General features: G+C 44.3%; 1 protein-coding gene, 1 non-coding gene and 1 pseudogene across 2 annotated transcripts; 1 reads left to right on the top strand and 2 right to left on the bottom strand.

Moving 5' to 3' along the window:
- Positions 1–343: 343 nt before the first annotated feature.
- On the bottom strand, positions 344–6074 carry LOC136129583 (transcription elongation factor A protein-like 4; annotated as a pseudogene).
- CCR4 (C-C motif chemokine receptor 4) lies at positions 4371–9323 on the top strand. The gene is made up of 2 exons (XM_065886097.1): positions 4371–4407; positions 8164–9323. Exon 2 carries the CDS (start codon positions 8242–8244, stop codon positions 9319–9321), a length of 1080 nt encoding a protein of 359 aa, XP_065742169.1. The 5' UTR covers positions 4371–4407; positions 8164–8241; the 3' UTR covers positions 9322–9323.
- Positions 9324–11687: 2364 nt separating this feature from the next.
- On the bottom strand, positions 11688–11821 carry LOC136130101 (U11 spliceosomal RNA). The gene has a single exon (XR_010656301.1). It is a non-coding gene; the product is annotated as a U11 spliceosomal RNA (small nuclear RNA).
- Positions 11822–24311: the final 12490 nt, after the last annotated feature.

The raw sequence follows: 24311 nt of genomic DNA, 5'->3' as shown, positions 1-24311 counted from the left end.
TGTTGCCTTGAGTGCACCACCTTCCTTCTCTGGATTCTTTTTTTTTTTTTAAACCACTGTTAATCTTTTAGTAGACACAGCTTTCTGAGTTTTTTCTGTACATGGATCACTAGGTAAGTATCTTTGTAGTTTTACAAAAATGGACTGATGCTGTATGTATGGTTCTGAAAACTGGTTTTTTAAACATTTTACAATGTACCATAAACATTTTTCCATGCAATGGATGAAAATCTGCTACTGAAACACACAGGGCTGCAGTTGGATAAAGAGAGTGACACCTAAAGTATAGTATTAGCATAAGGTTAAATAAAGCACAAGGCCTTGCAAATGCCTGCCAGGGGCACTACACAAAAGGAATGTCTTCAAAGCCCCTTTGTGGGGCCCTGCAGCCACCCCTGAGTTCCCTTGGGCCCCTTGGGTGGAAGGGGTCCTGTAAACTTTTTTGCATCCAATTTCTGTCTGGTTTTCTTCACCTCATCCTCCACCCTGGCCATCTCGTCAAATCTCTTATCATCGCTTCATTGCTCAAATGCATATCGTGTACGGCCTCCTCGTATTCCTTGAGACACTGAGCCAGCCCCTTGTTGGTTTTTCTTTTGGCCTTCCTGGGTACATGATCCCCAGCTGGGCCCTTTCCTGCAGCCCTTGGTTCGCTGGCTGGCTTTTCTTCTTTTGGCTTTCCCTCACTTACTGGCTTTCCCTCACTCACTGGCTTCCCTCGCTCTCTGGATTTCCTTCTTTTGGCTTTGCCTCACTCTCTGGCTTTTCCTTATCCTTTAGTACTTCCTCATCTTCTGTCTTTCCCCTGAGATCTGTCCTTCCCTTGTTTTCTAACTTTTCCTTGTCTTCCACAGTACAAGCTACTCCCGGCTTTCCCGCAACCAGTGGCTGTTCTTTGTTTTCCATCTTGCCTTGGTTCTCAGGCTTTCCTTCATTTTCACTGCGAGGATTCAGGACAGGTTCCTCCTTCTCTAGCCCAGTAGAGCACTGGGAACAACAGACACATACACCTGAAAGAACCTGGAGCAACAATTAGGGGCTCCCAGACGGCTCCGGGTCCGACAGCAGGCTTCTCTGGATTCTTAAAATTTCATCCTTTATTCTTTTTTTTTTTTTTTTTTGTGGGTGGGGATATTGTTTAGTTTTGAATCCCTTACTGGAGGGAAAACCTATTTAGTATTTCTCCAGGACACTATCATTTTTACTTTGCAAACCTGAAGACCGACTTTCTCCAGGGCAGTAACCTTTGCAACTTGGAAATCTGAAACCAGCTTTTTTTTTTTTTAAATTAAGTAATTTATTTATTTTTGGCTGTGTTGGGTCTTCGTTGCTGTGCACGAGCTTTCTCTAGTTGCAGTGAGCAGAGGCTGCTCTTCGTTGCGGTGCGCCGGCTTCTCATTGTCGTGGCTTCTCTTGTTGCAGAGCACAGGCTCTAGGTGTGTGGGCTTCCGTAGTTGTGGCACGTGGGCTCAGTAGTTGTGGCTTGCGGGCTCTAGAGCTCAGGCTCAGTAGTTGTGGCTCACGGGCTTAGTTGCTCTGCGGCATGTGTGATCTTACTGGACCAGGGCTCGAACCCGTGTCCCCTGCATTGGCAGGCAGATTCTTAACCACTGCACCATCAGGGAAGCCCTGAAACCTGCTTTTAACCTGAACAGCAACTCAGAAATTGGTTGTGGCCCACTGCGTCTAGATCAAAATATTTCCTGGATTCCTAGTTATGGCTAAGGGCAACATGCCAGGCTCACCCATTTCAAGAGAGAAAGCTATTCCTGTGTGTTTTATTTATCCTACTAATTTTCACAGCTGGTGCCATTTTGAGCACATATCTGTACCAGGCACCATGCTAAGTGTTTTACAAACATTAGGTCATTAATCCTCCCACAATCCTCAGGCTTTATCACCCTTTTTTACAGATGAGAAAATTGAGGTTCGTATAGCTAGTACATGGTGGCCCTGAGATCCAAACCCAGACTGAGCAGGCCTCAAAAAGCAAGTGCCCTTAGCTAACATAGACCCTGGAGCTTGGGCTTATCCCCACTCATGGGGCCAGGTGTCTGTCACATGGCCAGTCAGTCAAGGGAGCACCAACTAGCTTTAAGGGACCATCTCCAGACCCACAATGACCAACTACCACTGATGACAATTTGGACATCCAGATATCATCTGTTCTAGACTTTACCACTTCTCCCCCCTCCATGGAGGGTCCATGGAGACTTACGCAACATGCTCAGATGGCCTTGCCCAGGGTAACTCGTCCCTCAAGGCCTCTAATTCCATGGTGGAAACTTCCTCAGGCTCTGCATTTCTAAAAATAAGTTACTCTGTATAATGGGCGTGGATTTACTGGTCATATTGTTACCGAATCAGGTCGTATGGACCCCTGCTCGGGCCCTAGCCCAGCCGAGGCCCCCTGCCTCAGCAGGGAAGTTTCAGGTTCGTGCAGCCAGAAACAAAAACGAAGCTGAGATTGATGCAGTGCAAGCTTTATTAAATGGCCTGAGAAAGGAGAAGTGGGAACTTTGTTTACGGATGAGCTTCTCACACACGTGGATCAACTTTGGGTCATAGCCTAGAGCAGGGGTGTCATTTAGTAGCTGATGTAGTGAAATCAGCATAGAATGAGGCTCAGGGGTTGCTGGAGGCCAGATTCATCTTGGTTCCAGCTGGTTCTATCTGAGCTTTTGTTTTTCTCTTCCTGTAACTCCGCTTTTTTGTCTCCAGACCCTATGATTAAAGATATATGTTAGTTCCTGTCCAAGGGAGGGGTTGGCGGGTTTTGAGCAAGGATCTGGTGTCAGCTCTGGCAACAAAATATATCTGGGACATTTTTACTCTACATCTGCTTCCAGAGTTCATGATACTATTAGCACTGGAAAGCACTGCCGTAAGGAACTGTATTTAACCTGAATCAAAGCCCAGCATTCCCTAAGGTTATTTGTCTACTTCCTTTTCACTGGATTTCTATGAATCTGGTTCCACAGTTCACAGGTGGGAATATTACTCTCGCTGAGGAGTCCTCAGCCTCAGCACTGCTGGCCTTCTGGGCTGGATGACTATTGTGGAGGGCTGGCCTGTGTGCGGTAGGATTTTAAGCAGCATTTCTGGTCTTTTCCCATTAGAAGCCAGAAGCAACTCCTCCGACCCTAAACAAACCTTACTCTTTTATATATATATATATAAAGCATATATATTTGCATATATATATATATGAAACATAAGCAGATTTACTATTTATCTGTGGTATTATTATTATTATTAATTTGACTGCACCGAACAGATTGTGGGATTTCAGTACCCAGACGAGAGATCGAACCCGGGCCACTGAATCATAACCACTAGACCACCAGGGAACTTCCCTATTTATCTGTGGTATTAAAATATATCATGGGGAGGTGACTAGGAAAAAAAAATCCAAAAAGACTCCTTGGGAGGGGTGATAATGGAAAAAAAAAAGTTGATAAACACCACTCTAGCTCAATTTTTCAGTTCTTATTTGTGCAAATTCCTCAGGAAAAATGACATTTGTGGCTCTTGTAAGCTGAACCAAAGAGCCAAGCAACTGTGGACACATAGAAGGAAATGGCTGGGAGCTGGCAGAAGCTGGCAGGATACCATATAGAAAAGACTCAGGACTGATGTCAGCTCCTTGGCTACGATGGGTACATGAACCTGAAGAAGCTCTCAGCCAGGAGCACTGTCAGGGGAAGCTCTGCTGTTTCTCAGTGGAAGGGGCTTGGGGGAGGGCTCTTCCTGTTGGGAAAAGGGCTTAGAGCTTTGTTGTCATGTCACTTTACACCAGGCTGAGGATGTTTATTGAATGTGGTTGACTAGGGCCTCCACATCACTGCCAGACATTTGGATACACTTTTCTCTCCTCCTGACTATCCTTATTCTTAAATAAATCTGGCCTCTCACTCCAACCTCCTCAGATCTCACTGTTTAGAGAACACTGAATATCTTGATTGCTGGCCACTGTACATCCATGATGGGGAAATAACAAACAGCCCACTGATCCAGAGTATAAAGATCACTTCTACAGCACATAGCCAGCTAAAATGAAAAAATTTAAAAATCCAACAAATAAATTTTAAAACATTTAAAAGTTTCTCTCTTGAAAAACTTAACTTCCCTCATCTTGCAGAGAGCAAATCTTCCCAGCTTTCAGTTTGGGGAAATGAGTGACTAAGAGTTTAACCTGAACCCAAGCTAAGAGTCACTCATTTTCTGCATCTTACTTCTATCAAAAAACCCCACTTGAACTCAGCATAGATGGATGAGGAACAGAGCTGGTGCTCACAGGAAGCCACGAGCCCTTCAAAGGCTCCTGCCGTTCTTAGTGCCGTGCTTCTTGAGCAAGCCAGGCACTGCCTCGCAGACCTGCCTTGGAGCCACTTTCAGAAACACAAGGTAAGGGGCCGGCGTGGCGGGGGGGTAGGGGTGTGCGGGTGAGGGGACGCGTTCCCAGGGCCTCAGGCCCTGCATTGCTTTGTCCACAGGTGTGTGGACTTTGGAAGCGCTGAAAGCTGCCCAGCCACACAGCTAACCCTATCACTCAGGCATCCTGGTCATCCTGCTGGTCGTTCTGTTGGCACCTGTCCTGCAGCTCACACACAACCTACCCTCCCAGCCCTCATCGGACTGGCTCTCACATACATACAGGGCTCTCCTCCTGCACACATGTGGCCTAAGTCACAGGCTCAGAACACACAGCTAATTTTCATTCAACATATACACTTTTCCGCTTCTGGCTTCTATCGACTCCCAGGTCAAGAAACACCTGCCAAATAAGGCCTGCAGAATAATTCCAGACATTCACCAGCTGTGTTGACTTTCGTTTCTTCTCCTGATAATTTCCTAACACCTCAGTCTCTCTTATTCCTTTCATTTTCACTGGTAAAATTATGGAGGAAGGCTAGAATTGTTATTCATTTAACTAGAATTGATAATCATTTAACACAGTTTTTTTTTTTTTTTGAGACCCTGAGATGCCCCAGGTCTTCAGCATCTGTTTGCAGGAATAAACCAAAACCTCTCTCTTGAGAAACACGTAGCTTGGGTGTTTGGGTGTGTGGAGGTCAGGGTGGGAGATGGGGAATAGATGTGAATTATCGAACAATGTGAAAGGGTTTTGATAAGGAATATCAGGGTGCCACTAAGAAGGATGCAAGAGGAGGTGGCCTTGAGTTGGAAAGCCTCCTGCATTGCTCCGATTCACATAACTTTAAGCAGGTTTTAACCTCTTCATCTGCCAATTAGATAAGAAATGAGGGTGGTTGGCGAGGTAGAGATTTCTGGCTATGATGTGCCTTTTCTAGATCCGTCCTGCTAATTCCCACTCTGATAGGATTCAGTGTGTAAGATTGATTTTTTTTTTTTTTTTTTTTTTTGCGGTACGCGGGCCTCTCACTGTTGTGGCCTCTCCCGTTGTGGGGCACAGGCTCCGGACACGCAGGCTCAGCGGCCATGGCTCACGGGCCCAGCCACTCCGCGGCATGTGGGAACCTCCCGGACCAGGGCACGAACGCGCGTCCCTTGCATCGGCAGGCGGACTCTCAACCACTGCGCCACCAGGGAAGCCCAAGATTGATTTTTTACATGTGGTTTCGATGAAAAGGCCAAAAATTTCCCTCAATTTACCCAACTGAATACTGCAACCTTCTACAGGGCCTGGAAAACACATTTGCTGCATTAGTGTCAGGTCGGCCCAGGAGTGGCCCGCCACCCAGCCTGGGAGGCTAGGTGTGTTCCAACTAAGAAGGTGCTCCAGAGGAAACATGGGGCTTGGGTGTGGCGTGCTAGGGCCCACCCCCACCAGCTCTCAGGAGCTGACTGTTAAATCTTCAGGAATTTTTGAGGCGGTTGGTGGCTTGAACTTGGCCATGGTGGGAGTATTTACACCACGGAAACCAGCAAGAGCCATAAATCAGATCCCCCCCACTCCCCCGCACCTCTTTGCCCTCGCAGACCTGGTTCACCAGCACAGCACTGGGACTTGGGGCCCGAGGAACAAGTTCTCTACATGGTTGTGTGGCCTTCAGGAGGCGTTTAACTTCTCTGAGTCTTTCACGAGTCATCTACACCATGGCTCAGTATGCTTATTTGGCTTAGAGTACCAGGTTTTTGTTGGAGGGGGTGTGGGAACAGGAGCACAGGACTGGGATTGAATGTACGATATGAGTGAACATGCTCTGAAATCCTATGAAGTACGAAGCACACAGGAGGAATTAGAATTTTTTTTTTTTTTTTTTTTTGCGGTACGCAGGCCTCTCACTGCTGTGGCCTCTCCCGTTGGGGAGCACAGGCTCTGGACGCGCAGGCTCAGCGGCCATGGTGCAAGGGCCCAGCCACTCTGCGGCACGTGGGATCTTCCCGGACTGGGGCACGAACCCATGTCCCCTGTATCGGCAGGTGGACTCTCAACCACTGCGCCACCAGGGAAGCCCCTAGAATTTTAAAAAAAAAATATTTTCTTGGTCCTTGCCCCCTTTTCTTTTCTTCTTCTTTTTTTTGTTTTTTTGTGTGTGGGGGGGTGGGTTTTGCGGTACGCGGGCCTCTCACTGTTGTGGCCTCTCCCGCTGCGGAGCATAGGCTCCGGATGCGCAGGCTCAGTGGCCATGGCTCATGGGCCCAGCCGCTCCGCGGCATGTGGGATCTTCCCGGACCGGGGCACGAATCCATGTCCCCTGCATTGGCAGGCGGACTCTCAACCACTGCGCCACCAGGGAAGCCCTATTCTTTTTTTTCCTATTCTTTTTTAAAAAATATATTTATTTATTTATTTGGCTGCATTGGGTCTTAGTTGTGGCACGCAGGAGCTTCGTTGTGGCATGTGGGCAATCTAGTTGTGGCGCACAGGCTCAGTTGCCCAGCGGCATATGGGATCTCAGTTCCCTGACCAGGGATCGAACCCGCATTCCCTGCATTGGAAGGTGGATTCTTAACCACTGGACCACCAGGGAAGTCCCAGATTTTTTTTTTTTAAATAGATTTATTTATTAATTAATTTATTTTTGGCTGCGTTGGGTCTTCGTTGCTGCCCACGGGCTTCCTCTAGTTGCAGCCAGCGGGCGCTGCTCTTCATTGCGGTGCGCGGGCTTCTCATTGCGGTGGCCTCTCTTGTTGCGGAGCACAGGCTGTAGGCGCGCGGGCTTCAGTAGCGGTGGCGCGTGGGGTCAGTAGTTGTGGCTCTTGGGCTCTAGAGCGCAGGCTAAATAGTTGTGGCACACGGGCTTAGTTGCTCCGCGGCATGTGTGATCTTCCTGGACCAGGGCTCGTACCCGTGCCCCCTTTATTGGCAGGCGGATTCTTAACCACTGTGCCACGAGGGAAGCCCCCAGAATTTTTATATAAAGGCAAGAGGCCAACCTGGTTCCCTTCTAGCCTGATGATTTACCTAAGTCATCACTGAATTTTTGGTGTTACAGTCTGAAGGGGAAACATGCATAGATTTTAAAATCTTTTTTAAATTTTTTGTTTTTGGCTTTCATGTCAGAAAGGCCCTGGATAAAGTTCTGTTGGGCACGTCAGCTAGTCTTGTCATTCTTTTTTTTTTTTAACATCTTTATTGGGGTATAATTGCTTTACAATGGTGTGTTAGTTTCTCCTTTATAGTCTCGTCATTCTTGCGAGTGATTTCAGTAATGCCAGACTAACTTTCAGAAATATATTTTTGAAAAACACCTCATCATTGGGACTTCCCTGGCAGTCCAGTGGTTAAGACTTCGCCTTCTGGTGCAGGGGATGCAGGTTCGATCTCTGGTCGGGGAGCTAATATCCCACATGCCTCACGGCCAAAAAACATAAAACAGAAGCAATATTGTAACAAAATTCAATAAAGACTTTAAAAATGGTCCCTGTATTGAAAAAAAAATCTTCAAAAAAAGAAAAGAAAAACCTCTTGTTGATAAAGAGGTTTTACTACCCCCGCTTACAAACAGGAGAACCAGAGCTCCCAGCAGAGGGGTAGAAAAAGTGGCAGAGCTGTAATTTGGAATCTGCCTCCAAAGGGCAGGATTATTTCACTTCGGCTGCACTGCCCTTCAGTTCAAGGACCTGAGCCCTTCAATGTGGGAAGGTTGGGAAGAGTGTATGGTGATCTGGGCAAAATACGAAGCAGTTGTGCTCTGTACGCAGCACCGTTCTGATTTGCTTTTGTTCTGATAGAAATCTTGTTGGCCCTTCCACTCATTAGGTTCTTCTGGTTGGGCTCAGACCTGCCGTGAGAAGCCTGTAAATCTGAAAATGAACCCCACGGGTATAGCAGACACCACCCTGGATGAAAGCATCTATAACAATTATTATCTTCATGAAAACGCCCCCAAACCTTGCACCAAGGAAGGTATCAAGGCATTTGGGGAGCTTTTCCTGCCCCCCCTCTACTCCTTGGTCTTTCTGTTTGGTCTGCTTGGAAATTCTGTGGTGGTTCTGGTCCTGTTCAAGTACAAGCGGCTCAAGTCCATGACCGACGTGTACCTGCTCAACCTTGCCATCTCGGACCTGCTCTTTGTGCTCTCGCTCCCTTTCTGGGGCTACTATGCCACAGACCAGTGGGTGTTCGGGCTCGGCCTCTGCAAGCTAGTTTCCTGGATGTACCTGGTGGGCTTCTACAGCGGCATCTTCTTCATCACACTCATGAGCATCGACAGGTACCTGGCCATTGTGCACGCGGTCTTCTCCCTGAGAGCGAGGACCTTGACTTACGGGGTCATCACCAGCGTGGCCACGTGGGCAGTGGCTGTGCTCGCCTCCCTCCCAGGCCTTGTGTTCAGCACGTGTTATACTGAGCACAACCACACCTACTGCAAAACCAAGTATTCTTTCAACTCCACGAGGTGGAAGGTTCTGAGCTCCCTGGAGATCAACGTTCTAGGGCTGGTGATCCCCTTGGGGATCATGCTGTTCTGCTACTCCATGATCATTAGGACCTTGCAGCACTGCAAAAATGAGAAGAAGAACAAGGCAGTGAAGATGATCTTTGCCGTGGTGGTCCTCTTTCTGGGGTTCTGGACCCCTTACAACGTGGTGCTCTTCCTGGACACCCTGGTGAAGCTGGAGGTCCTTCAAGACTGCACCTTTGAGAGGCACCTGGACTATGCCATTCAGGCCACAGAGACCCTGGCTTTTGTTCACTGCTGCCTTAATCCGGTCATCTACTTTTTCCTGGGGCAGAAATTTCGCAAGTACATCGTACAGCTCTTCAAAACCTGCCAGGGCACTTTGGTGCTCTGCCAGTACTGTAGGTTCCTCCCGATTTACCCCGACACCCCCAGCTCATCTTACACACAGTCCACGGTGGACCACGATCTCCACGATGCTCTGTAAAAGATGAAAATGCAAAAAGCAGAGTTAATAAGCTTCTCAAATTAAGAGCTTATTTAAAATTGTATTGTAGTAAGAGTTTCCTGAACAAGTACCGGGAAGAATTATATCCACTGCAAAAAGTAGGGCTTCTCACCCTGCAGTCAGCTTTTCTTCCTGCCAAGTACAAGTTCAGTGTGACCAGAGTTCACCCGGACCAAGGTGCCCTTCCTCGCACCAGGCTTTCCTGCAGGGATGAGTAAACCCAAGGAGGATTCTGAGCAGTGTTTCAATGAGGAATTGGATGATTTTGGAAAGGGAAGACCAGTCCCTTCTAACCTGAACTCATGGGATTCTCTAGAGGGGACCGTAGAGAATTGACTGGGGGAGTAAATCTCTACTTCTTGCTGTGAAAATGAGCCCTTTAATTAACTTCTAGCTTTTTGTGAAACAATATAGAAAACTTCGGCATGCTGTCTCAGTGTTTTCCTAAGAATATATCTGAAGCATGGTATACTCCATGTAGCCAGGTGTCTGCAGAAACCAATAGTGAAGTAATGAACTTAGATCTTGATTCTTTTATTGTAAAAGATTATTTGTTAATGGAAGCCAAGCTTTCAATGCTGATTACAATCATAAGGAGAAAAAGGCATTAGCATGGTCTGATTTCCAAACATGAAATACAAGGCATTAACAAATCTAAACATACTTGTGGAACTCCAAACACAGCTTCATATGCTTGTGGACATGTTTTGTTTTAATTATAACAGATGAATATTCAAATTAAAAAAATAATACATAGGCCCAGACACATTTATTTGGGGTCTTTTACTCATTTACAAACATTTCCTTCAAAACCAAAAATGATGAGGACTAATCAAGTATGACAGTTTTTCCTTAATCATTTTGAAGTGCCTGCCATCAAGTGAGGCAAGAATAGTCCACTAAAAGTTATCGCTGATGTGGCATAAAAATGACTTTCCAAGGTGTCATCCTCTCTTCTAAAATATTGGCCCTGCTTTTTAACTTTTGGATGACTCAAAAGTTCTGACAGGTCATTTTAATTATGTAATTAATCATTTTACACCATTAAGATAAATCTCTGTTCGTACAGCCTTAATCAGAATTAAGTAAAGACTTTAAGAAAGTCTAGGGATACCTGTACTATCTCCAGAAACAAAACCTATTTTACAGACTATTACCTGAGTTAACCAGTTTAAAATGTTTCTGTAAATTTACACATTATTGCATGCTTTACATTTATAAAGAATGCATTTCCAGAAAATTTATTTTCAGAAGTGATTTTAACAGGGTAAGTTGATGTTGCCTTTGTAGAAATACAATAAAATACAATAAAATAAACCTGTGTATGGTTTCTCCTTGGTATGTGTGTGTTTGGTCTCCTGATGGGGATGAGAATCTGAGCCACTAATATTCCAATTGTCTCGATTAATCATCTTTGCTACATGTCATAGACGAGATGGATGTCCCCGAGAGGAAGAATTAAAGGGTTCACTGTTAAGATCACCACTTGGGATGGGGAAAGGAGTCGCTACGTGTTGTCACAACAACGCTTGGAGGTTAGAATGGATAAGGAGTGGGGGTGGGCCGGGTTCCTAGGCAGTGTTTCCTTAGAAAACCTCCGCACCATATGGCAGGGTCTGCAAATCCTACCTCTGTGTTTCCTTGTGAGTCTGACCACATTACTTTCCTCTCTTAGCCTCAGTTTCCTTGCATCTGTAAAGCAGAATATAGTTCAGAGTGATTGAAAAAAAGAAATAAGACGATTACTGAAAGCATCTATGTTCCTTAGTCATAGATAAAGTGTGGTTTTGAACTTCCCAGCCAGTGACTGCCTCCCTTTTCCTGAGGGAGCTTGTAATTTCATTCATTTAATCACAAGGAGACAGAAATTTAAGGACACCGAGAGAGTTCCCTGGCAGTCCAGTGGTTAAGACTGAGCTTCCACTGCAGGGGGCACGGGTTCGATCCCTGGTTGGGGAACTAAGATCCCACATGGCACACAGCATGGCCAAAACAAACAAAAAAAAACCCAAAACCCCAGTAAGGACACCAAAAGACAAAGACTGGCCAAAGGGGTTTTACTGTCCCTTCCTTGTCCATCGCATACAATGCTAAGCAAGGCTGCGGTGCAGACCACACAGCTACCACTCCTCCACTTGAGAGTAGGGTCACTTATCACCCCCAGTCACTCACGGCCTCCCTTGTTCCAAAGTTGGGGGGTGTCCCCTCAGGATGGGAATTTAAAACCTCTGGTGATACCCAAACATAATCCTCTCAGAACACTGAAAAGAAAGTTCCTTCTTCCCCTTCAGTAACAGAAACATAGAAAGCAAGCCAGCTTGATTTCTACACAAAGGTTTTTTTTTGAGGGCATCAGGACCAACGATCACCAGCTGTCCAAGTACCAAAAAATTATGCTTCCAAAATCTCTTGATGTCGATTCCGCACAAAGAACAAGCAAGCTGCCCTACGTGTGCCACTCACAACAGAAGCCCTTTTTAAGGTGGGTTTAACAATAAGTTTTCAGACATTAGACCCATCCTTTTCTTGTTGCAATATGCCTCGCTTCTGGGGAACACAGGCTAGGTGTAATTTCTTTAAGAACAAAAGAAGCAGGTTTGCTTTGGAGGTGATGTAAATGTTTTGGAACTAGATAGAGGTGATGGCTGCACAGCACTGTGAATGTACTAAATGCTACTGAATTGAACATTTTTAAATGATTAGTTTTATAGTATGTGAATTTTACCTCAACAACAACAACAACAACAACAAAAAGAATAATAAGAAATAGCCCTGTCAGGATCTGTCCCGTAGTTGGTACTCAAATTCTATTAAATAGATGTGTTACCTGCTTCCCATGAGAAGGAAGAATACAGGGTGATGGCAAAAGGTCTTCAGATCTTTAGGTAGGTTCTTCCCAAGAAACTCTCATAACACTTTGGGACATCTGATGCAATTAATTCCTATTTGTTGAGAGTCTGTCTTGTGCCAAACCGGATGCTAGGTAATGGATAGAATATAGGATAAAGGAGTGAGCCCTGTATGTATGGAATTTATAATCTGAGAAGGGAAAACACAAGCACAAGATCGACTATAGTGCAAGCAGGACAGATAGGATAACAAAGTCACAAACAAAATGCTTCAGGACCCCAGATCGATTCAATTTCAAATTTTATAATACAAGTAGCTTTTGAAGTCGGCTTTATAGGAAGAGCATGATTTGGATGAATGGAAGGGAGGAAGGACATTCTATGCTGATGAAACCACACATGAAAAGGCAGGTGTGGTGTCAAGAGCACACTGTGTGGTCAGGTAGTGGTGAGAAGGTTTTTGTAGTTAAAGTGAACGTTGCAGGTGGGGGAGAGGAGCAAAGTAGGAAAAGATGAGACAAAAGAAAAATTATAGACCTAAGAGGCAGCAGTTTTGAGCTCCTGAGCCAGTGGCCATCCTGCATTGGGCTGGAGGAGACTGTTAGTGGGTGCTGTGGGATGCCGTCCACACACCCCATGCAGGACGGAGGGCCGCTCACTGCACCATCTACCAGGAGGCCGGACATCTGGGGCTCTCAGCTGGTCTCCTTTCAGGACTGTCCTTCCTGGGCCAGCTCATATCCAGCGCCTGGATACTGAGGAGAAAGAAACACTTGCCCCCTTGCTTTAATTTGGGACAACGCTGATAGGCCATTACAACTGCAGAGCTCCCCATAAGATTAGCTGGGGCCTCTGCTGCAGCTACATTGTGGACCAACTTTTCCTACTGCCCACTCCTGCTTCCTTCATGCCCTTACAGGTGTTGTTCCCAAGAGGACTCCCCATTAAATCTCCTGTATGCTAATCTCAGGGTGTCAGAGTCTGTTTCCAGGAACTCAGGTCTAAAATGGGGACTTCTGGATCAGCACCTAATATAAATGGAAATTGACCCCATTTCCACTGTGGGAAAATGAGGAAGCACTGAGTTTGCATCAGGGCTGTCCATTCATTGCCTTCCGGCCCCCATTTGACTCTTGGTTCATGCAATTCCATCAGTCAGTCTCACCTTTGCTGCCATAATTTGCCTGCCTCAAGCCCTGAGGCATTGTCCCTACACTCTGTTTCTATTATAGTCATAGGCCAACTCTACCCTTGGCCGTGTTGCGGCCACCTGACGTCCTGTGTTCTGTACCAGTCAGTGGCTTCCTGGGCTCAAAGGAACCAGACACAAGCTCCACCCATTTCTGTGATCACAATACTTTACTCCTGAATGGCCATCATCAAAAAGTCTACAAATAATAAATGCTGGAGGGAATTCCCTGGAGGTCCAGTGGTTAGGACTCCATGCTTTCACTGCCAAGGGCCTGGGTTCAATCCCTGGTCAAGGAACTAAGATCCCACAAGCCATGTGGCCCAGCCAACAGCAACAACAACAACAAATCAAAAAAAAAAAAAAATGCTAGGGAGGTCGTGGAGAAAAGGGAACCCTCCTACACTGTTGGTGGGAATGTAAATTGGTGCAGCCACTATGGAAAATAGTATGGAGGTTCTTTGAAAAACTAACAATAGAGTTACCATATGATCCAGCAATCCCACTCCTGAGCATATATCTGGACAAAACTCTAACTCAAAAAGACACATGCAGCCCAATGTTCACAGCAGCACTATTTACAATAGCCAAGATATGGAAGCAACCTAAGTGTCCATCAACAGATGAATGGATAAAAAAGATGTGGTACATATGTACAATGGAATATTAATCAGCCACCAAAAAAAAAAAAAAAGAAAGAAAGAATGCCATCGGCAGCAACAATGATGGACCTAGAGATTATCTTATTAAGTGAAGTAGGTCAGACAGAGAAAGACAAATATCATATGATATCACTTACACGTGGAATCTAAAAAACATGATACAAGTGAACGTATTTTTAAAACAGAAATAGACTCACAGACATAGAAGACAAACTTACGTTTACCAAAGAGGAAGGGTGGAAGGGATAAATTAGGAGCTTGGGATCAAAATATACACACTACTACATATAAAATAGATAACCAACAAGGACCTACTCTGTAGCACAGGGAACTATGTTCAATACCTTGTAATAACCTATAATGGAAAAGAATCAGAACAAGAATAGATACATATATGTATAACTGAATCACTTTGCTGTACACCAGAAACCAGGACAACACTGTAAACCAACTAATTTCAATAAAAATAAAAATAAAATACTTCACTCCTTAAAAGCTTATAATGGCTCCAAATTCCCCTTTCAGTATACCAGAACTCCACCAACTGTTTTCACATATTGAAACTCATTTCAGCCTCTTCTTAAAGTAGATAAGGTTGGTTTTATTATCCCCAAGCAACTGAGTTCAGGGGAAACAATATTCTAATAATGAATTAGACAAACCCTACCAACAATAATCATCACCTCACTGCTTAGTAAAATGCCTAGCGCAAGCAGTTGTTCAATTATTTTTTTGTGAATGAGTGAATTTCCTTATCTCTTAATTAAGTACTCTATGCTGGCAATTCAAGTTTCTATTTCACTACACAAAGTTCACCAGCCCTCTCTCCAAAATCCCCATTATGTTTCTAATAAAACTTTGTGTGACAGAGCTCAAAGGTTGATTGAATTGCCTCCTAGTTCCAGAAATTGTGGTCCTTGGGTCAAAAATGACTTCATTAAGACTTCTGGTATGAACAGAGCTGCAGAAGTCTGCATTTTCATCTTCTCTGGGAAATTGTAAAATAACAGCAAGAAGAAAGAATGAAAACACCCACGAACTCCATTTTCAATCAAACTTGGAGAGAGAGATACTTTTCAGACTCCAAAATATATGAAAGGTCTGCTAAAAGCAGCCGACGTCAGGCGCAAATTGTGGGGAAAGGTGAAGAGAAGGGTGGGGAGAGGGTGCAGCAGTGACGGACCTCACAAAGCACTGAAAGAATCCACTTCCCAAAGGGAGGGGCACACCTCCAGGAGAAAGGCTTCAGTCAGAAGCCCTCCGAGTCCCAGTTCGGTTCAGAAGAGCAGACGAGGCAGATATGTTAAATTTCAGATTTGCAGGAGGCAATCTCTCTGAGGCAGTAGAAGAGAGTCATTGGGTTGTGAAAACAGCTTGCCTCCTGGAAAATTACTGACACCCTGCCCCAAACACACACACAGACACACACAAATACAAACATAATCGTATTTAACAATTCAAAGATAGGGCTTTCCTGGTGGCGCAGTGGTTAAGAATCCGCCGGCCAATGAAGGGGACACGGGTTCGAGCCCTGGTCCGGGAAGATCCCACATGCCGCGGAGTAACTCAGCCCATGCGCCACAACTACTGAGCCTGTACTCAAGAGCCCGCAAGCCACAAATACTGAGCCCACGTGCCACAACTACTGAAGCCTGTGCTCTGCAACAAGAGAAGCCACAACAATGAGAAGCTCAACCCAAAACAGCTCAAAATAAAAACAAAAAATAAACTAATCAATTGAAAGAAAAACGATTCAAAGATAGACACTAAGAAAAATAATATTGACTATAACCAGGATAGGAATACGACAGAAGTATAGGAATATAATATTTTATTATCATGATCAAATATATTTATCTCAGTTCAAAATACTTAACAGGGCACTCCTGAGGTATTTTGGCTAAAAGCAAAAGACGACAAGAATGCCCGCTATCATCACTGCTACACGCCATCGTGCTGGAGATGCTAGCTCCTTGCTGTAAGCGGATAAACTAGAGCTATAAAAACTGGAAAAGAGGGACATTCTACAAAGTATCTGACCAGTACCTCTCAAAACTATGAACATCAGCAAAAACAAGGGAAGTCTGAGAAACTGTCCCAGGAGGAGTCTGAGGAGACATGACAATTAAATGTAGTTATTTGTGGAACAGAAAAGGACATTAGCTAAAAACTAAGGTCATCTGAATAAAATGTGGACATTAGTTGATAATAATGCATCAATATTGGTTCATCAAGTATAACAGATGCACCATGCTAAGGTAAGATATTAGTAATAGGGGAAATGGAATATATAGGAACTCTCTGTACTTTCTTTATAATTTTATTTTTTTTCCTCTTCCAGTTTTATTGACGTATAATTGGCATACAGCACTGTATAAGTTTAAGGTGGACAGCACAATGATTTGACTTACATACATCATGAAATGATCATCACGTAAGTTTAGTGAACATCCATCATCTCATATAGATATGAAATAAAAGAAAAAGAAAAAATGTCACCAAAGATATTACATAATTATTGGATATATTTCCCACCCTGTACATTTCATACCTGTTACTTATTTATTTTGTAACTAGAAAGATGTACCTCTTTTTTTTTTTTTTTTTTTTTTTGCGGTACGCGGGCCTCTCACTGTTGTGGCCTCTCCCGTTACGGAGCACAGGCTCCGGACACGTAGGCTCAGCGGCCATGGCCCACGGGCCCAGCCGCTCCGCGGCATGTGGGATCCTCCCGGACCGGGGCATGAACCTGTGTCCCCTGCATCGGCAGGCGGACTCCCAACCACTGCGCCACCAGGGAAGCCCGAAAGATGTACCTCTTAAACTCCCTCACCTATGTTACTCATCCGCCACCCCCTCCCTTCTGATACCCACCTGTTTGCTCTCTGTATCTATGACTGTTTCTGTTTTTTTTTTTAACGTTTGTTCATTTATTTTGTTTTTTAGATTCCACATATAAGTGATAACATACAGTATTTGTCCTTCTATGTCTGACTTATTTCACTTAGCATAATGCCTTCTAGGTTCATCCATGTTGTTACAAATGACAAGATTTCATTCTTTTTTGTGGCTGAGTAATATCACATTACATATATATATAATACATATATACCACGTCTTCTAAAAAAGAATGTTTATATATATATAACTGAATCACTTTGCTGTACACCTGAAACTAACAATATCAACTATACTTCAATTAAAAAAATAAAGATAGCATCTTAAATCAAAGGAGGGACACAATGAATTGTTTATTTAAGGAGTAGACCAAAATGGACCATCATCTGGGAAAAAAATGAAGCTTGATTCATACCTCACACCATACATGGTTAAATTACAAATAGATAAAATATTTAAATGTCAAAGTTAGAGCAATCAAAGTTCTAAATGGAAACATGGGAGAATTTCTTCAGAATTTTGGCACAGGCAAGAACATTCTCAAAATTCAGAAGCCATAAAAGAAATGAGTAATAAATTCATCTATGTGAATACAAAAATATGCATGACGAAACATCACCAAAAGAAAAATCAGAAGACAAATGACAAACTGGAGAAAATATGTATACATGACTGAACTTTTTTTCTGATGATTAAATGGCACATGGATGTTTATTACATTATTCTTAGTACTCTTCTGTATGGTTAAAACATTTAATAATAAAAATTAATTAATGTATATCCATATTATGGAATATGCCATTATAAAGAATCATGTCCAGCTATAAACTTACTGCCATGCAGAAATGTTCATTATGTATATTAAGTGCTTCTATTTTTTTTTTTGTTTTTGGCTGCATGGCTTGCGGGATCGAACCTGGGCCCCGGCAGTGATAGCTTCGAGTCCTAACCACTAACTACTGGACCGCCAGGGAATTCCCTTAAGTGCATTTTAAAAACCTGGAAGGATAAACCTCAAACTTCAACCCCAAACTATTAGACATTTTAAATGTTTCCAGGTTTATTGAGATATTATTGATGTTAGCCATTTTTATAGAGGGAAGAATTATGCTTTATAATTTCAGGGCTTCTTTATTTCTTTAAACAAACACGCATTATTTTCATATTCTGCCCAAACAATCAATATCCTCCATTTTAGAAAAATAAAATGAGGGAGACCTTGTGATTAAGGAAAACTGACTAATGAACCGCAGAGAGAGAAGCTAAAAAGCAGGGCTCGCAAGTGAGGTGAGCAGGTGATTGCTCATCCTGATATACCTGCCTATGAAGATGCGTGGTGCTTTGAAGAAGATGCTGTCAGTCCTGGGATGGGAAGCAGAGTTTGTGGTATGAGATGGTTACAAGATAGCATGTGGGAGCCTGCAGAATGTTTGCATTCTTTTGATCACACAGGAGATAAGCAAAGCCTATAACTGGAGCCCTGCCAGGCAGGAAAAAGATCTGCACCAAGACTGGACTGTACAACCACCTCTCCATGGTTGCCTTGGTTAGAGGGATTCCTCCTAATTGTAATGACATCGCTACAAAAACATCACATGCAAATAAAGTGAATGGTGGTTCGAGCAGCAGGTTTTGTGGTCTAGCTGGGCTTCTCTTGGGGGAATGACTAAGGAGGAGTTTGAGAGGGTTTGTACAGTCGACCAAGAGTGAGCTTATGAGGGAATGGATTTAAGTTGAAAACAAAAGAACTGTCCTTTGGAAACTTCTCTTTTTTTTAAAAAGTTTATTTATTTGTTTTTGGCTGTGTTGGGTCTTTATTGCTGCGTGCAGGCTTCCTCTAGTTGAGGCGAGCAGGGGCTACTCTTTGCTGTGGTGCGTGGGCTTCTCATTGCGGTGGCTTCTCTTGTTGTGGGGCATGGGCTCTAGGCACATGGGCTTCAGTAGTTGTGGCTCATGGGCTCTAGAGCTCAGACTCAATAGTTGTGGCACATGGGCTCAGTTGCTCCGCGGCATGTTGGATCTTTCTGGACCAGGGCTCGAACACGTGTCCCCTGCATTGGCAAGCGGATTCTTAACCATTGCGCCACCAGGGAAGTCCCCCCTTGGGAACTTCTTGAGGGTTGCCGATGTGTTGAGTCTATCACTGAGAAGACTTCCAATTAAGGTGCAACAAGAAGCCACAGTTTGGGGGCCTTCCTGTTTTCCAAAACTCACTGAGATGATACATAACATGTAACAAGAAAAATTTAAAAGATGGTTGGATACAGGGCTTCCCTGGTGGTGCAGTGGTTGACAGTCTGCCTGCCGATGCAGGGGACACAGGTTCGTGCCCCGGTCCGGGAAGATCCCACATGCCGCGGAGCAGCTGGGCCCGTGAGCCATGGCCTCTGAGCCTGCGCATCCGGAGCCTGTGCTCTGCAATGGGACAACAGTGAGAGGCCCGCGTACCGCAAAAAAACAAACCAAAAAACCCAAACCTATTCTTTGTAAAAAAAAAAAAAAAAAAAAAAAGATGTTGGATACAAAAGCCACTTTGGAAAATAGCTTGACAATTCTTTGTAAAGTTGAACGTATACGTACCCAGTGATCCAGGAATTCTAGTCCGAGGTATTTACTCAATAGAAATGAAGACCTCAGTCCTTAAAAGACTTGTTCAAGAATGTTCACCACATCATACTTGATGGTGAAAGACTGAATGCTTTCCCCTTAAGATCAGGAACAAGACAAAGATGTCTGCTCTCGCCATTTCTATCATAGTGGAGGTTCTGGTCAGGAAAAAATTAAAAAGGCAAGAAAAAGAAATAAAATGCATCCAGATTCAGATTGGAAAGGAACAAGTAAAACTACATCTCTCTGCAGACAATACGATCTTCTATGTGGAAAATTCTAAGGAATCCATAAGGAACACTCTTACAGCTAATAAATGAGTTCAGCAGATTACAGGATACAAAATCAATATAAAGAAATCAGTTTTATTTCTATTCAAATTTAATCTCATCCAGAAAGCCTCACGGACACACCCAGAATAATGTTTAACCAAATGTCTGTGGCTTAGCCAAGTTGACACATAAAATTAACCATTACAAGTTGGCTGCATTGGCTTGATTTCACAGGGGCTCTGGAGCATGAATTGTTTCACAGAAGTAAGCCCATTTTGAGGCAAAGAGTATGGCCTTTTGTATTCTCATGTTGGTGAGGCATCTTCCTAATTAAGCCAGGAGTAGTTCTCTGGGGTAAAGAACAACCAGGGCTTCCCTGGTGGCGCAGTGGTTGAGGGTCCGCCTGCCGACGCAGGGGACACGGGTTCGTGCCCCGGTCCAGGAGGATCCCACATGCCGCGGAGTGGCTGGGCCCGTGAGCCGTGGCCGCTGAGCCTGCGCGTCCGGAGCCTGTGCTCAGCAACGGGAGAGGCCACAACAGTGAGAGGCCCGCATACTGCAAAAAAAAAAAAAACAAAAAAAAAGAACAACCAACACTCACAGCAGGTAAAGGAGGGGTGCAGCAGTGGGCAAAGGCTTCTGGGTAGGGTACCAACAGCCTCCAATACAGAGGCAACCTCAAAATTCCTATATAGGGATGGAGGAGCAGAGAGAGAGAGAGAGAAACAAATCTTTATAAACAAGCTAATAGGAAATCTCCCATTCAAAATGAGCCTGCAATCCAACACTCCTTAGTCCAAGAAAGAAATATAATTCTACAACAATGAACAAGATCAACAATCCAAACGAGCTCACTTGAGATGAACTCAATATAATAAAGTAGCGGAGAAAATACTTCTAAATAAATATGCTGATCCATTCTGAGGAAGTAATAACACCTACTAACAAAGAACAAACGATTCTAAAACATTTACCGGCACCAGATAGGGCTGATCCTACCCAAAGGTGTTAGGAGAGATGTATGTGGGTGTCAACAGTAAACTTCCACCTAGAACTGAACTTAACTTCTGTTTTGAGACCCCGGTTCCTCCAAAAGGCGGAGACTTAATCTTAGTCAATTCAGCAGTTAACCCACCCCCCTTCCTTCAGTGGCGTTCGGTGTCAACAATTTTGGGAAAGGGACTCTGGTCTTTGTCATCTGTTGCTGTCAGCACCTGCTGAAATGCACCTCATCCTGTCTGGGCCTCAACCATCAACCCATGGACTGACCTCCTGAGTTGATCCACTGATCCTTTGGCGTTCCTCTTGCAACACTGGAAATGCTCCATTTTCTCCTTTATTCCTCTGTGGCCTCAGAAGACTTAGCAGGGCTTTCTGGAGGCTTTGCTACTTCATGCTGCTCTGGCTGGCATGAGACCATCCTTCTGCTCTCCACTCCATGTCTTGCTCATAGGAACCCTTGAAGCGAAGGGGCCTTGGTCCACATGCAGACACCCATGCCATGCTGCCTCCACACTTGAGCCATGATGGGGAGCTCAGGGATCTTGCTTCCTCCCTGCAAAGCCCCATTTGCTCAGATCTCAAAACTTTGGTGGGGCTTCTCTTGTGGTTTCCAACTCCAAGGGCTTGGCCATGGGAGGTGGCCATGCCAGAACCCTTCCCAGGGATGCTCCCTGGCATCTGACTTGGCTTTCCTTTTGACTCCTCTCTCTTAGTGCATGGAAGCCTTCTCAGGGGCCCTTCCTAAGAAACTGGACCTGAAGGAGAAAGGTGAGAATGTGTCATTTCAGGAATACAGATGGGACATGTTTAATTTTTAAGTTATTAGAAACTCAGAGGTGGGAGTGGACAGAGAAGAGAAGCGAAGATAAACAAGGATGGCCAAGGAATATGGAGCATGGTAGAATGTCCTGTAAAAGCTGGAGTGTCTGATATTCAGTACTATCAAGCTTATGCTGTTGCTCTGCAGACTGTCCCTCACCCACATCTCTTAAAACTTCTGTAAAGTTCTAAAGATGAAAGGCCCAATGTGGGTGAGGTTTTGGTGAAACTCAAGGGACTCAGTTCCACATTTGAGTCAAGATACTGCAAAAGACTGTGTGGGATGATGAGCTCGTTCATGAATTGAACTAGCTCAGTGGAAGCACAATGTGTAGCCAGAGGAAACCATGAGAAAGGAAGCTCTCTCATGGGGTTCACAGAAATCTTGGGAAGGTTTTAAAGACAAATCTCATCTAAATTTTTTAAAGAGAAGGACACCTCAGCTAGCATCTGTGTTAGACACGGCTAAAGGAACACTGAAAACACATGGACCCACTCCCAGTCTGTGAATGTAGACACAGAAGTATTTTTTCATCCAGAAAGCACTGATTGAGGGCTAGACGTGCTGTACTGGGTACCAAGGATACAAGAATGAAAATCACACGGTACTTGTCATGAAGGCTCTCGGGTCAGCAGTAAACAAATAACAATATTATGAGCTAAGTCCCACAGAAGGAGATGTAACCTGGGCAAGGATTAACAGTCCCTCCACTAATAATTATCAGGGCAACCTAGCTCTTCCATTTCCTCGTCTGCCCCCAAGGCTCACAGAATGTTTGCCAACCTGGTCCTAATCCGCAAGTCTGAATTTCTGACACAGTGCCCAGGATATTTACTTATGTGTCCTTTGCCTAATTAAACGATGGCAATTCCTCTTCTTTTGTGATTGTTATTATCATTGGCTATTGCTTCATGAGCATAAGACTACTCTGCAGAAGCTCCATGATAACCACATATTGCAGTTAAGGTGATGGGAGAGTACAGTATCAACAGCAAGTGTCAACAAAACAGGAAATCGCCCATTATCTCAAAAACCTTTGGGTGAGATAATTGCCTTAATGTCTATAGTTAGCGCGAAAAACAAAAGGCTCTTTTTGGAGGTGGGCATTTGTCCCAAAGAGACAGATGAGATTCTTAGCACATTTAGTGTGAAGATAGAGAGATTTTACGAGACATGATGGAGATGGAGGGATGGTGTGGGACATGTTCTCTTCAAGTGTGAGTCGAAAAGAAAAATTCTCCCCTACCATTTTCCATAATAACAGCAATCAAGAAAAGAAAGAAGAAAGAAAGAAAACAAATTATCTAAGTTTCAAGAGTTGAGGAGGAAAATAAGTTCTTGTATTGCAGACTCCTGCAACAGAAGAATTCACCGGACTATGAAACAAGAGCTTTAACCAAAATTTTTAGAAACTGAGACCCGAACTGAAATAAAAAGGTGTTTATTTGGGAGTTGTTAGGACTGTAGTCTGGGAGACACAGACTCAAGAAGCCCCTGAATTTGTTCCGCTGGACTACAAAATGGGGGAGGCTGATAAAGGCAAAACCCACAAGGTTACTGTCAGTTACGAGAGTTGTTTATCGAGAATTAGAATTGGAGCTAGTGAGAAGTAAGGGTGCTTGTTAAGTAAGATTGGTTGGGGTCTGAATATTTCTGGAATTCTCTATTGTCTGTCTAGACGTTGGATCTTTGTAGTTGCTGCTTCCCCCTTGAAGTACCTTCTGTTCTCTTCATTTCTATTCCTTTCTCCTTCTCTTATTCTCCACATGGCTCCACTCCAGGAGGCTTACCCTGACCAATCCCAGCTCCGCAACAGGTCCAGGACTAGATCCGGAATGTTCACAGCACGCTGGTCTTGTCCTTCGAATTGTCTTCCCCATAGACACTGCATCGTCCATTCACACATCTGTGTGCTCCTTGAGGGGCAAGAAATACGTCCTACTCAGTAGCATGGGGTTCAGAGTAAGAACTGAATGAACATTTATTGTATAAATGAAAACACTCCACTCATAGTTAAAGGTGAAGAGCACACCCACCCTAAAAGGGACACGACCTGAACCCCCGGGGAGTCCTCACTGACACTTCTTGGGACACTTCATGACTTCAAAGGCCATGAAAAAGAGGACAGATGATCCAGAACGGCCCAATTACCTAGATAAAAATCCTATTGCTTAGTAAAAATTCAAGCCAAAGTGAAGTAAATTGGACAGAGTGCACGTCTTGCTCAGGAATTTAAATCCAAAGATAACAAAGAAGGAAACCAGACTTTAAGTGCAGTATACACTCCCATCACCTCACCCTGCCATATACTCTTGCCGGTGGAGGGTCACACAGTGGATTTCTAGTCTATGTTCAGAGTCACAGTTCCCCTTTCGTTAATACCTGGTGGGACCCCTAAAGGCCAGTAATCTGCAAAAGAATCCAACTCATTAACACAGGCTAAACATACCCACTCTGGAGCAAGCACAGTGCTCTGCCAACGGGACTTCGGACCAAGGGTGAAGGGAGTCAATTCGTGCTCACCGGCTTCTCAGCCTTTAGTGGGATGGACGTAAATCCACAAAAAGGACGCTCTAGAATTCCCTCCTGGAACACGCCCTCTCGGAACCTGGCTACTGAAGGCATAGAGAAGGCCATGGATGGAAGCTTTGGTTGACAATCCTAGCTGAG

Source organism: Phocoena phocoena, chromosome 10 (genome assembly GCF_963924675.1).
Source record: "Phocoena phocoena chromosome 10, mPhoPho1.1, whole genome shotgun sequence".
NCBI lineage: Eukaryota > Metazoa > Chordata > Mammalia > Artiodactyla > Phocoenidae > Phocoena > Phocoena phocoena.
The sequence above is the reverse complement of the archived record's forward strand: the minus strand, read 5'-3'. Positions and strand labels throughout refer to the sequence as shown.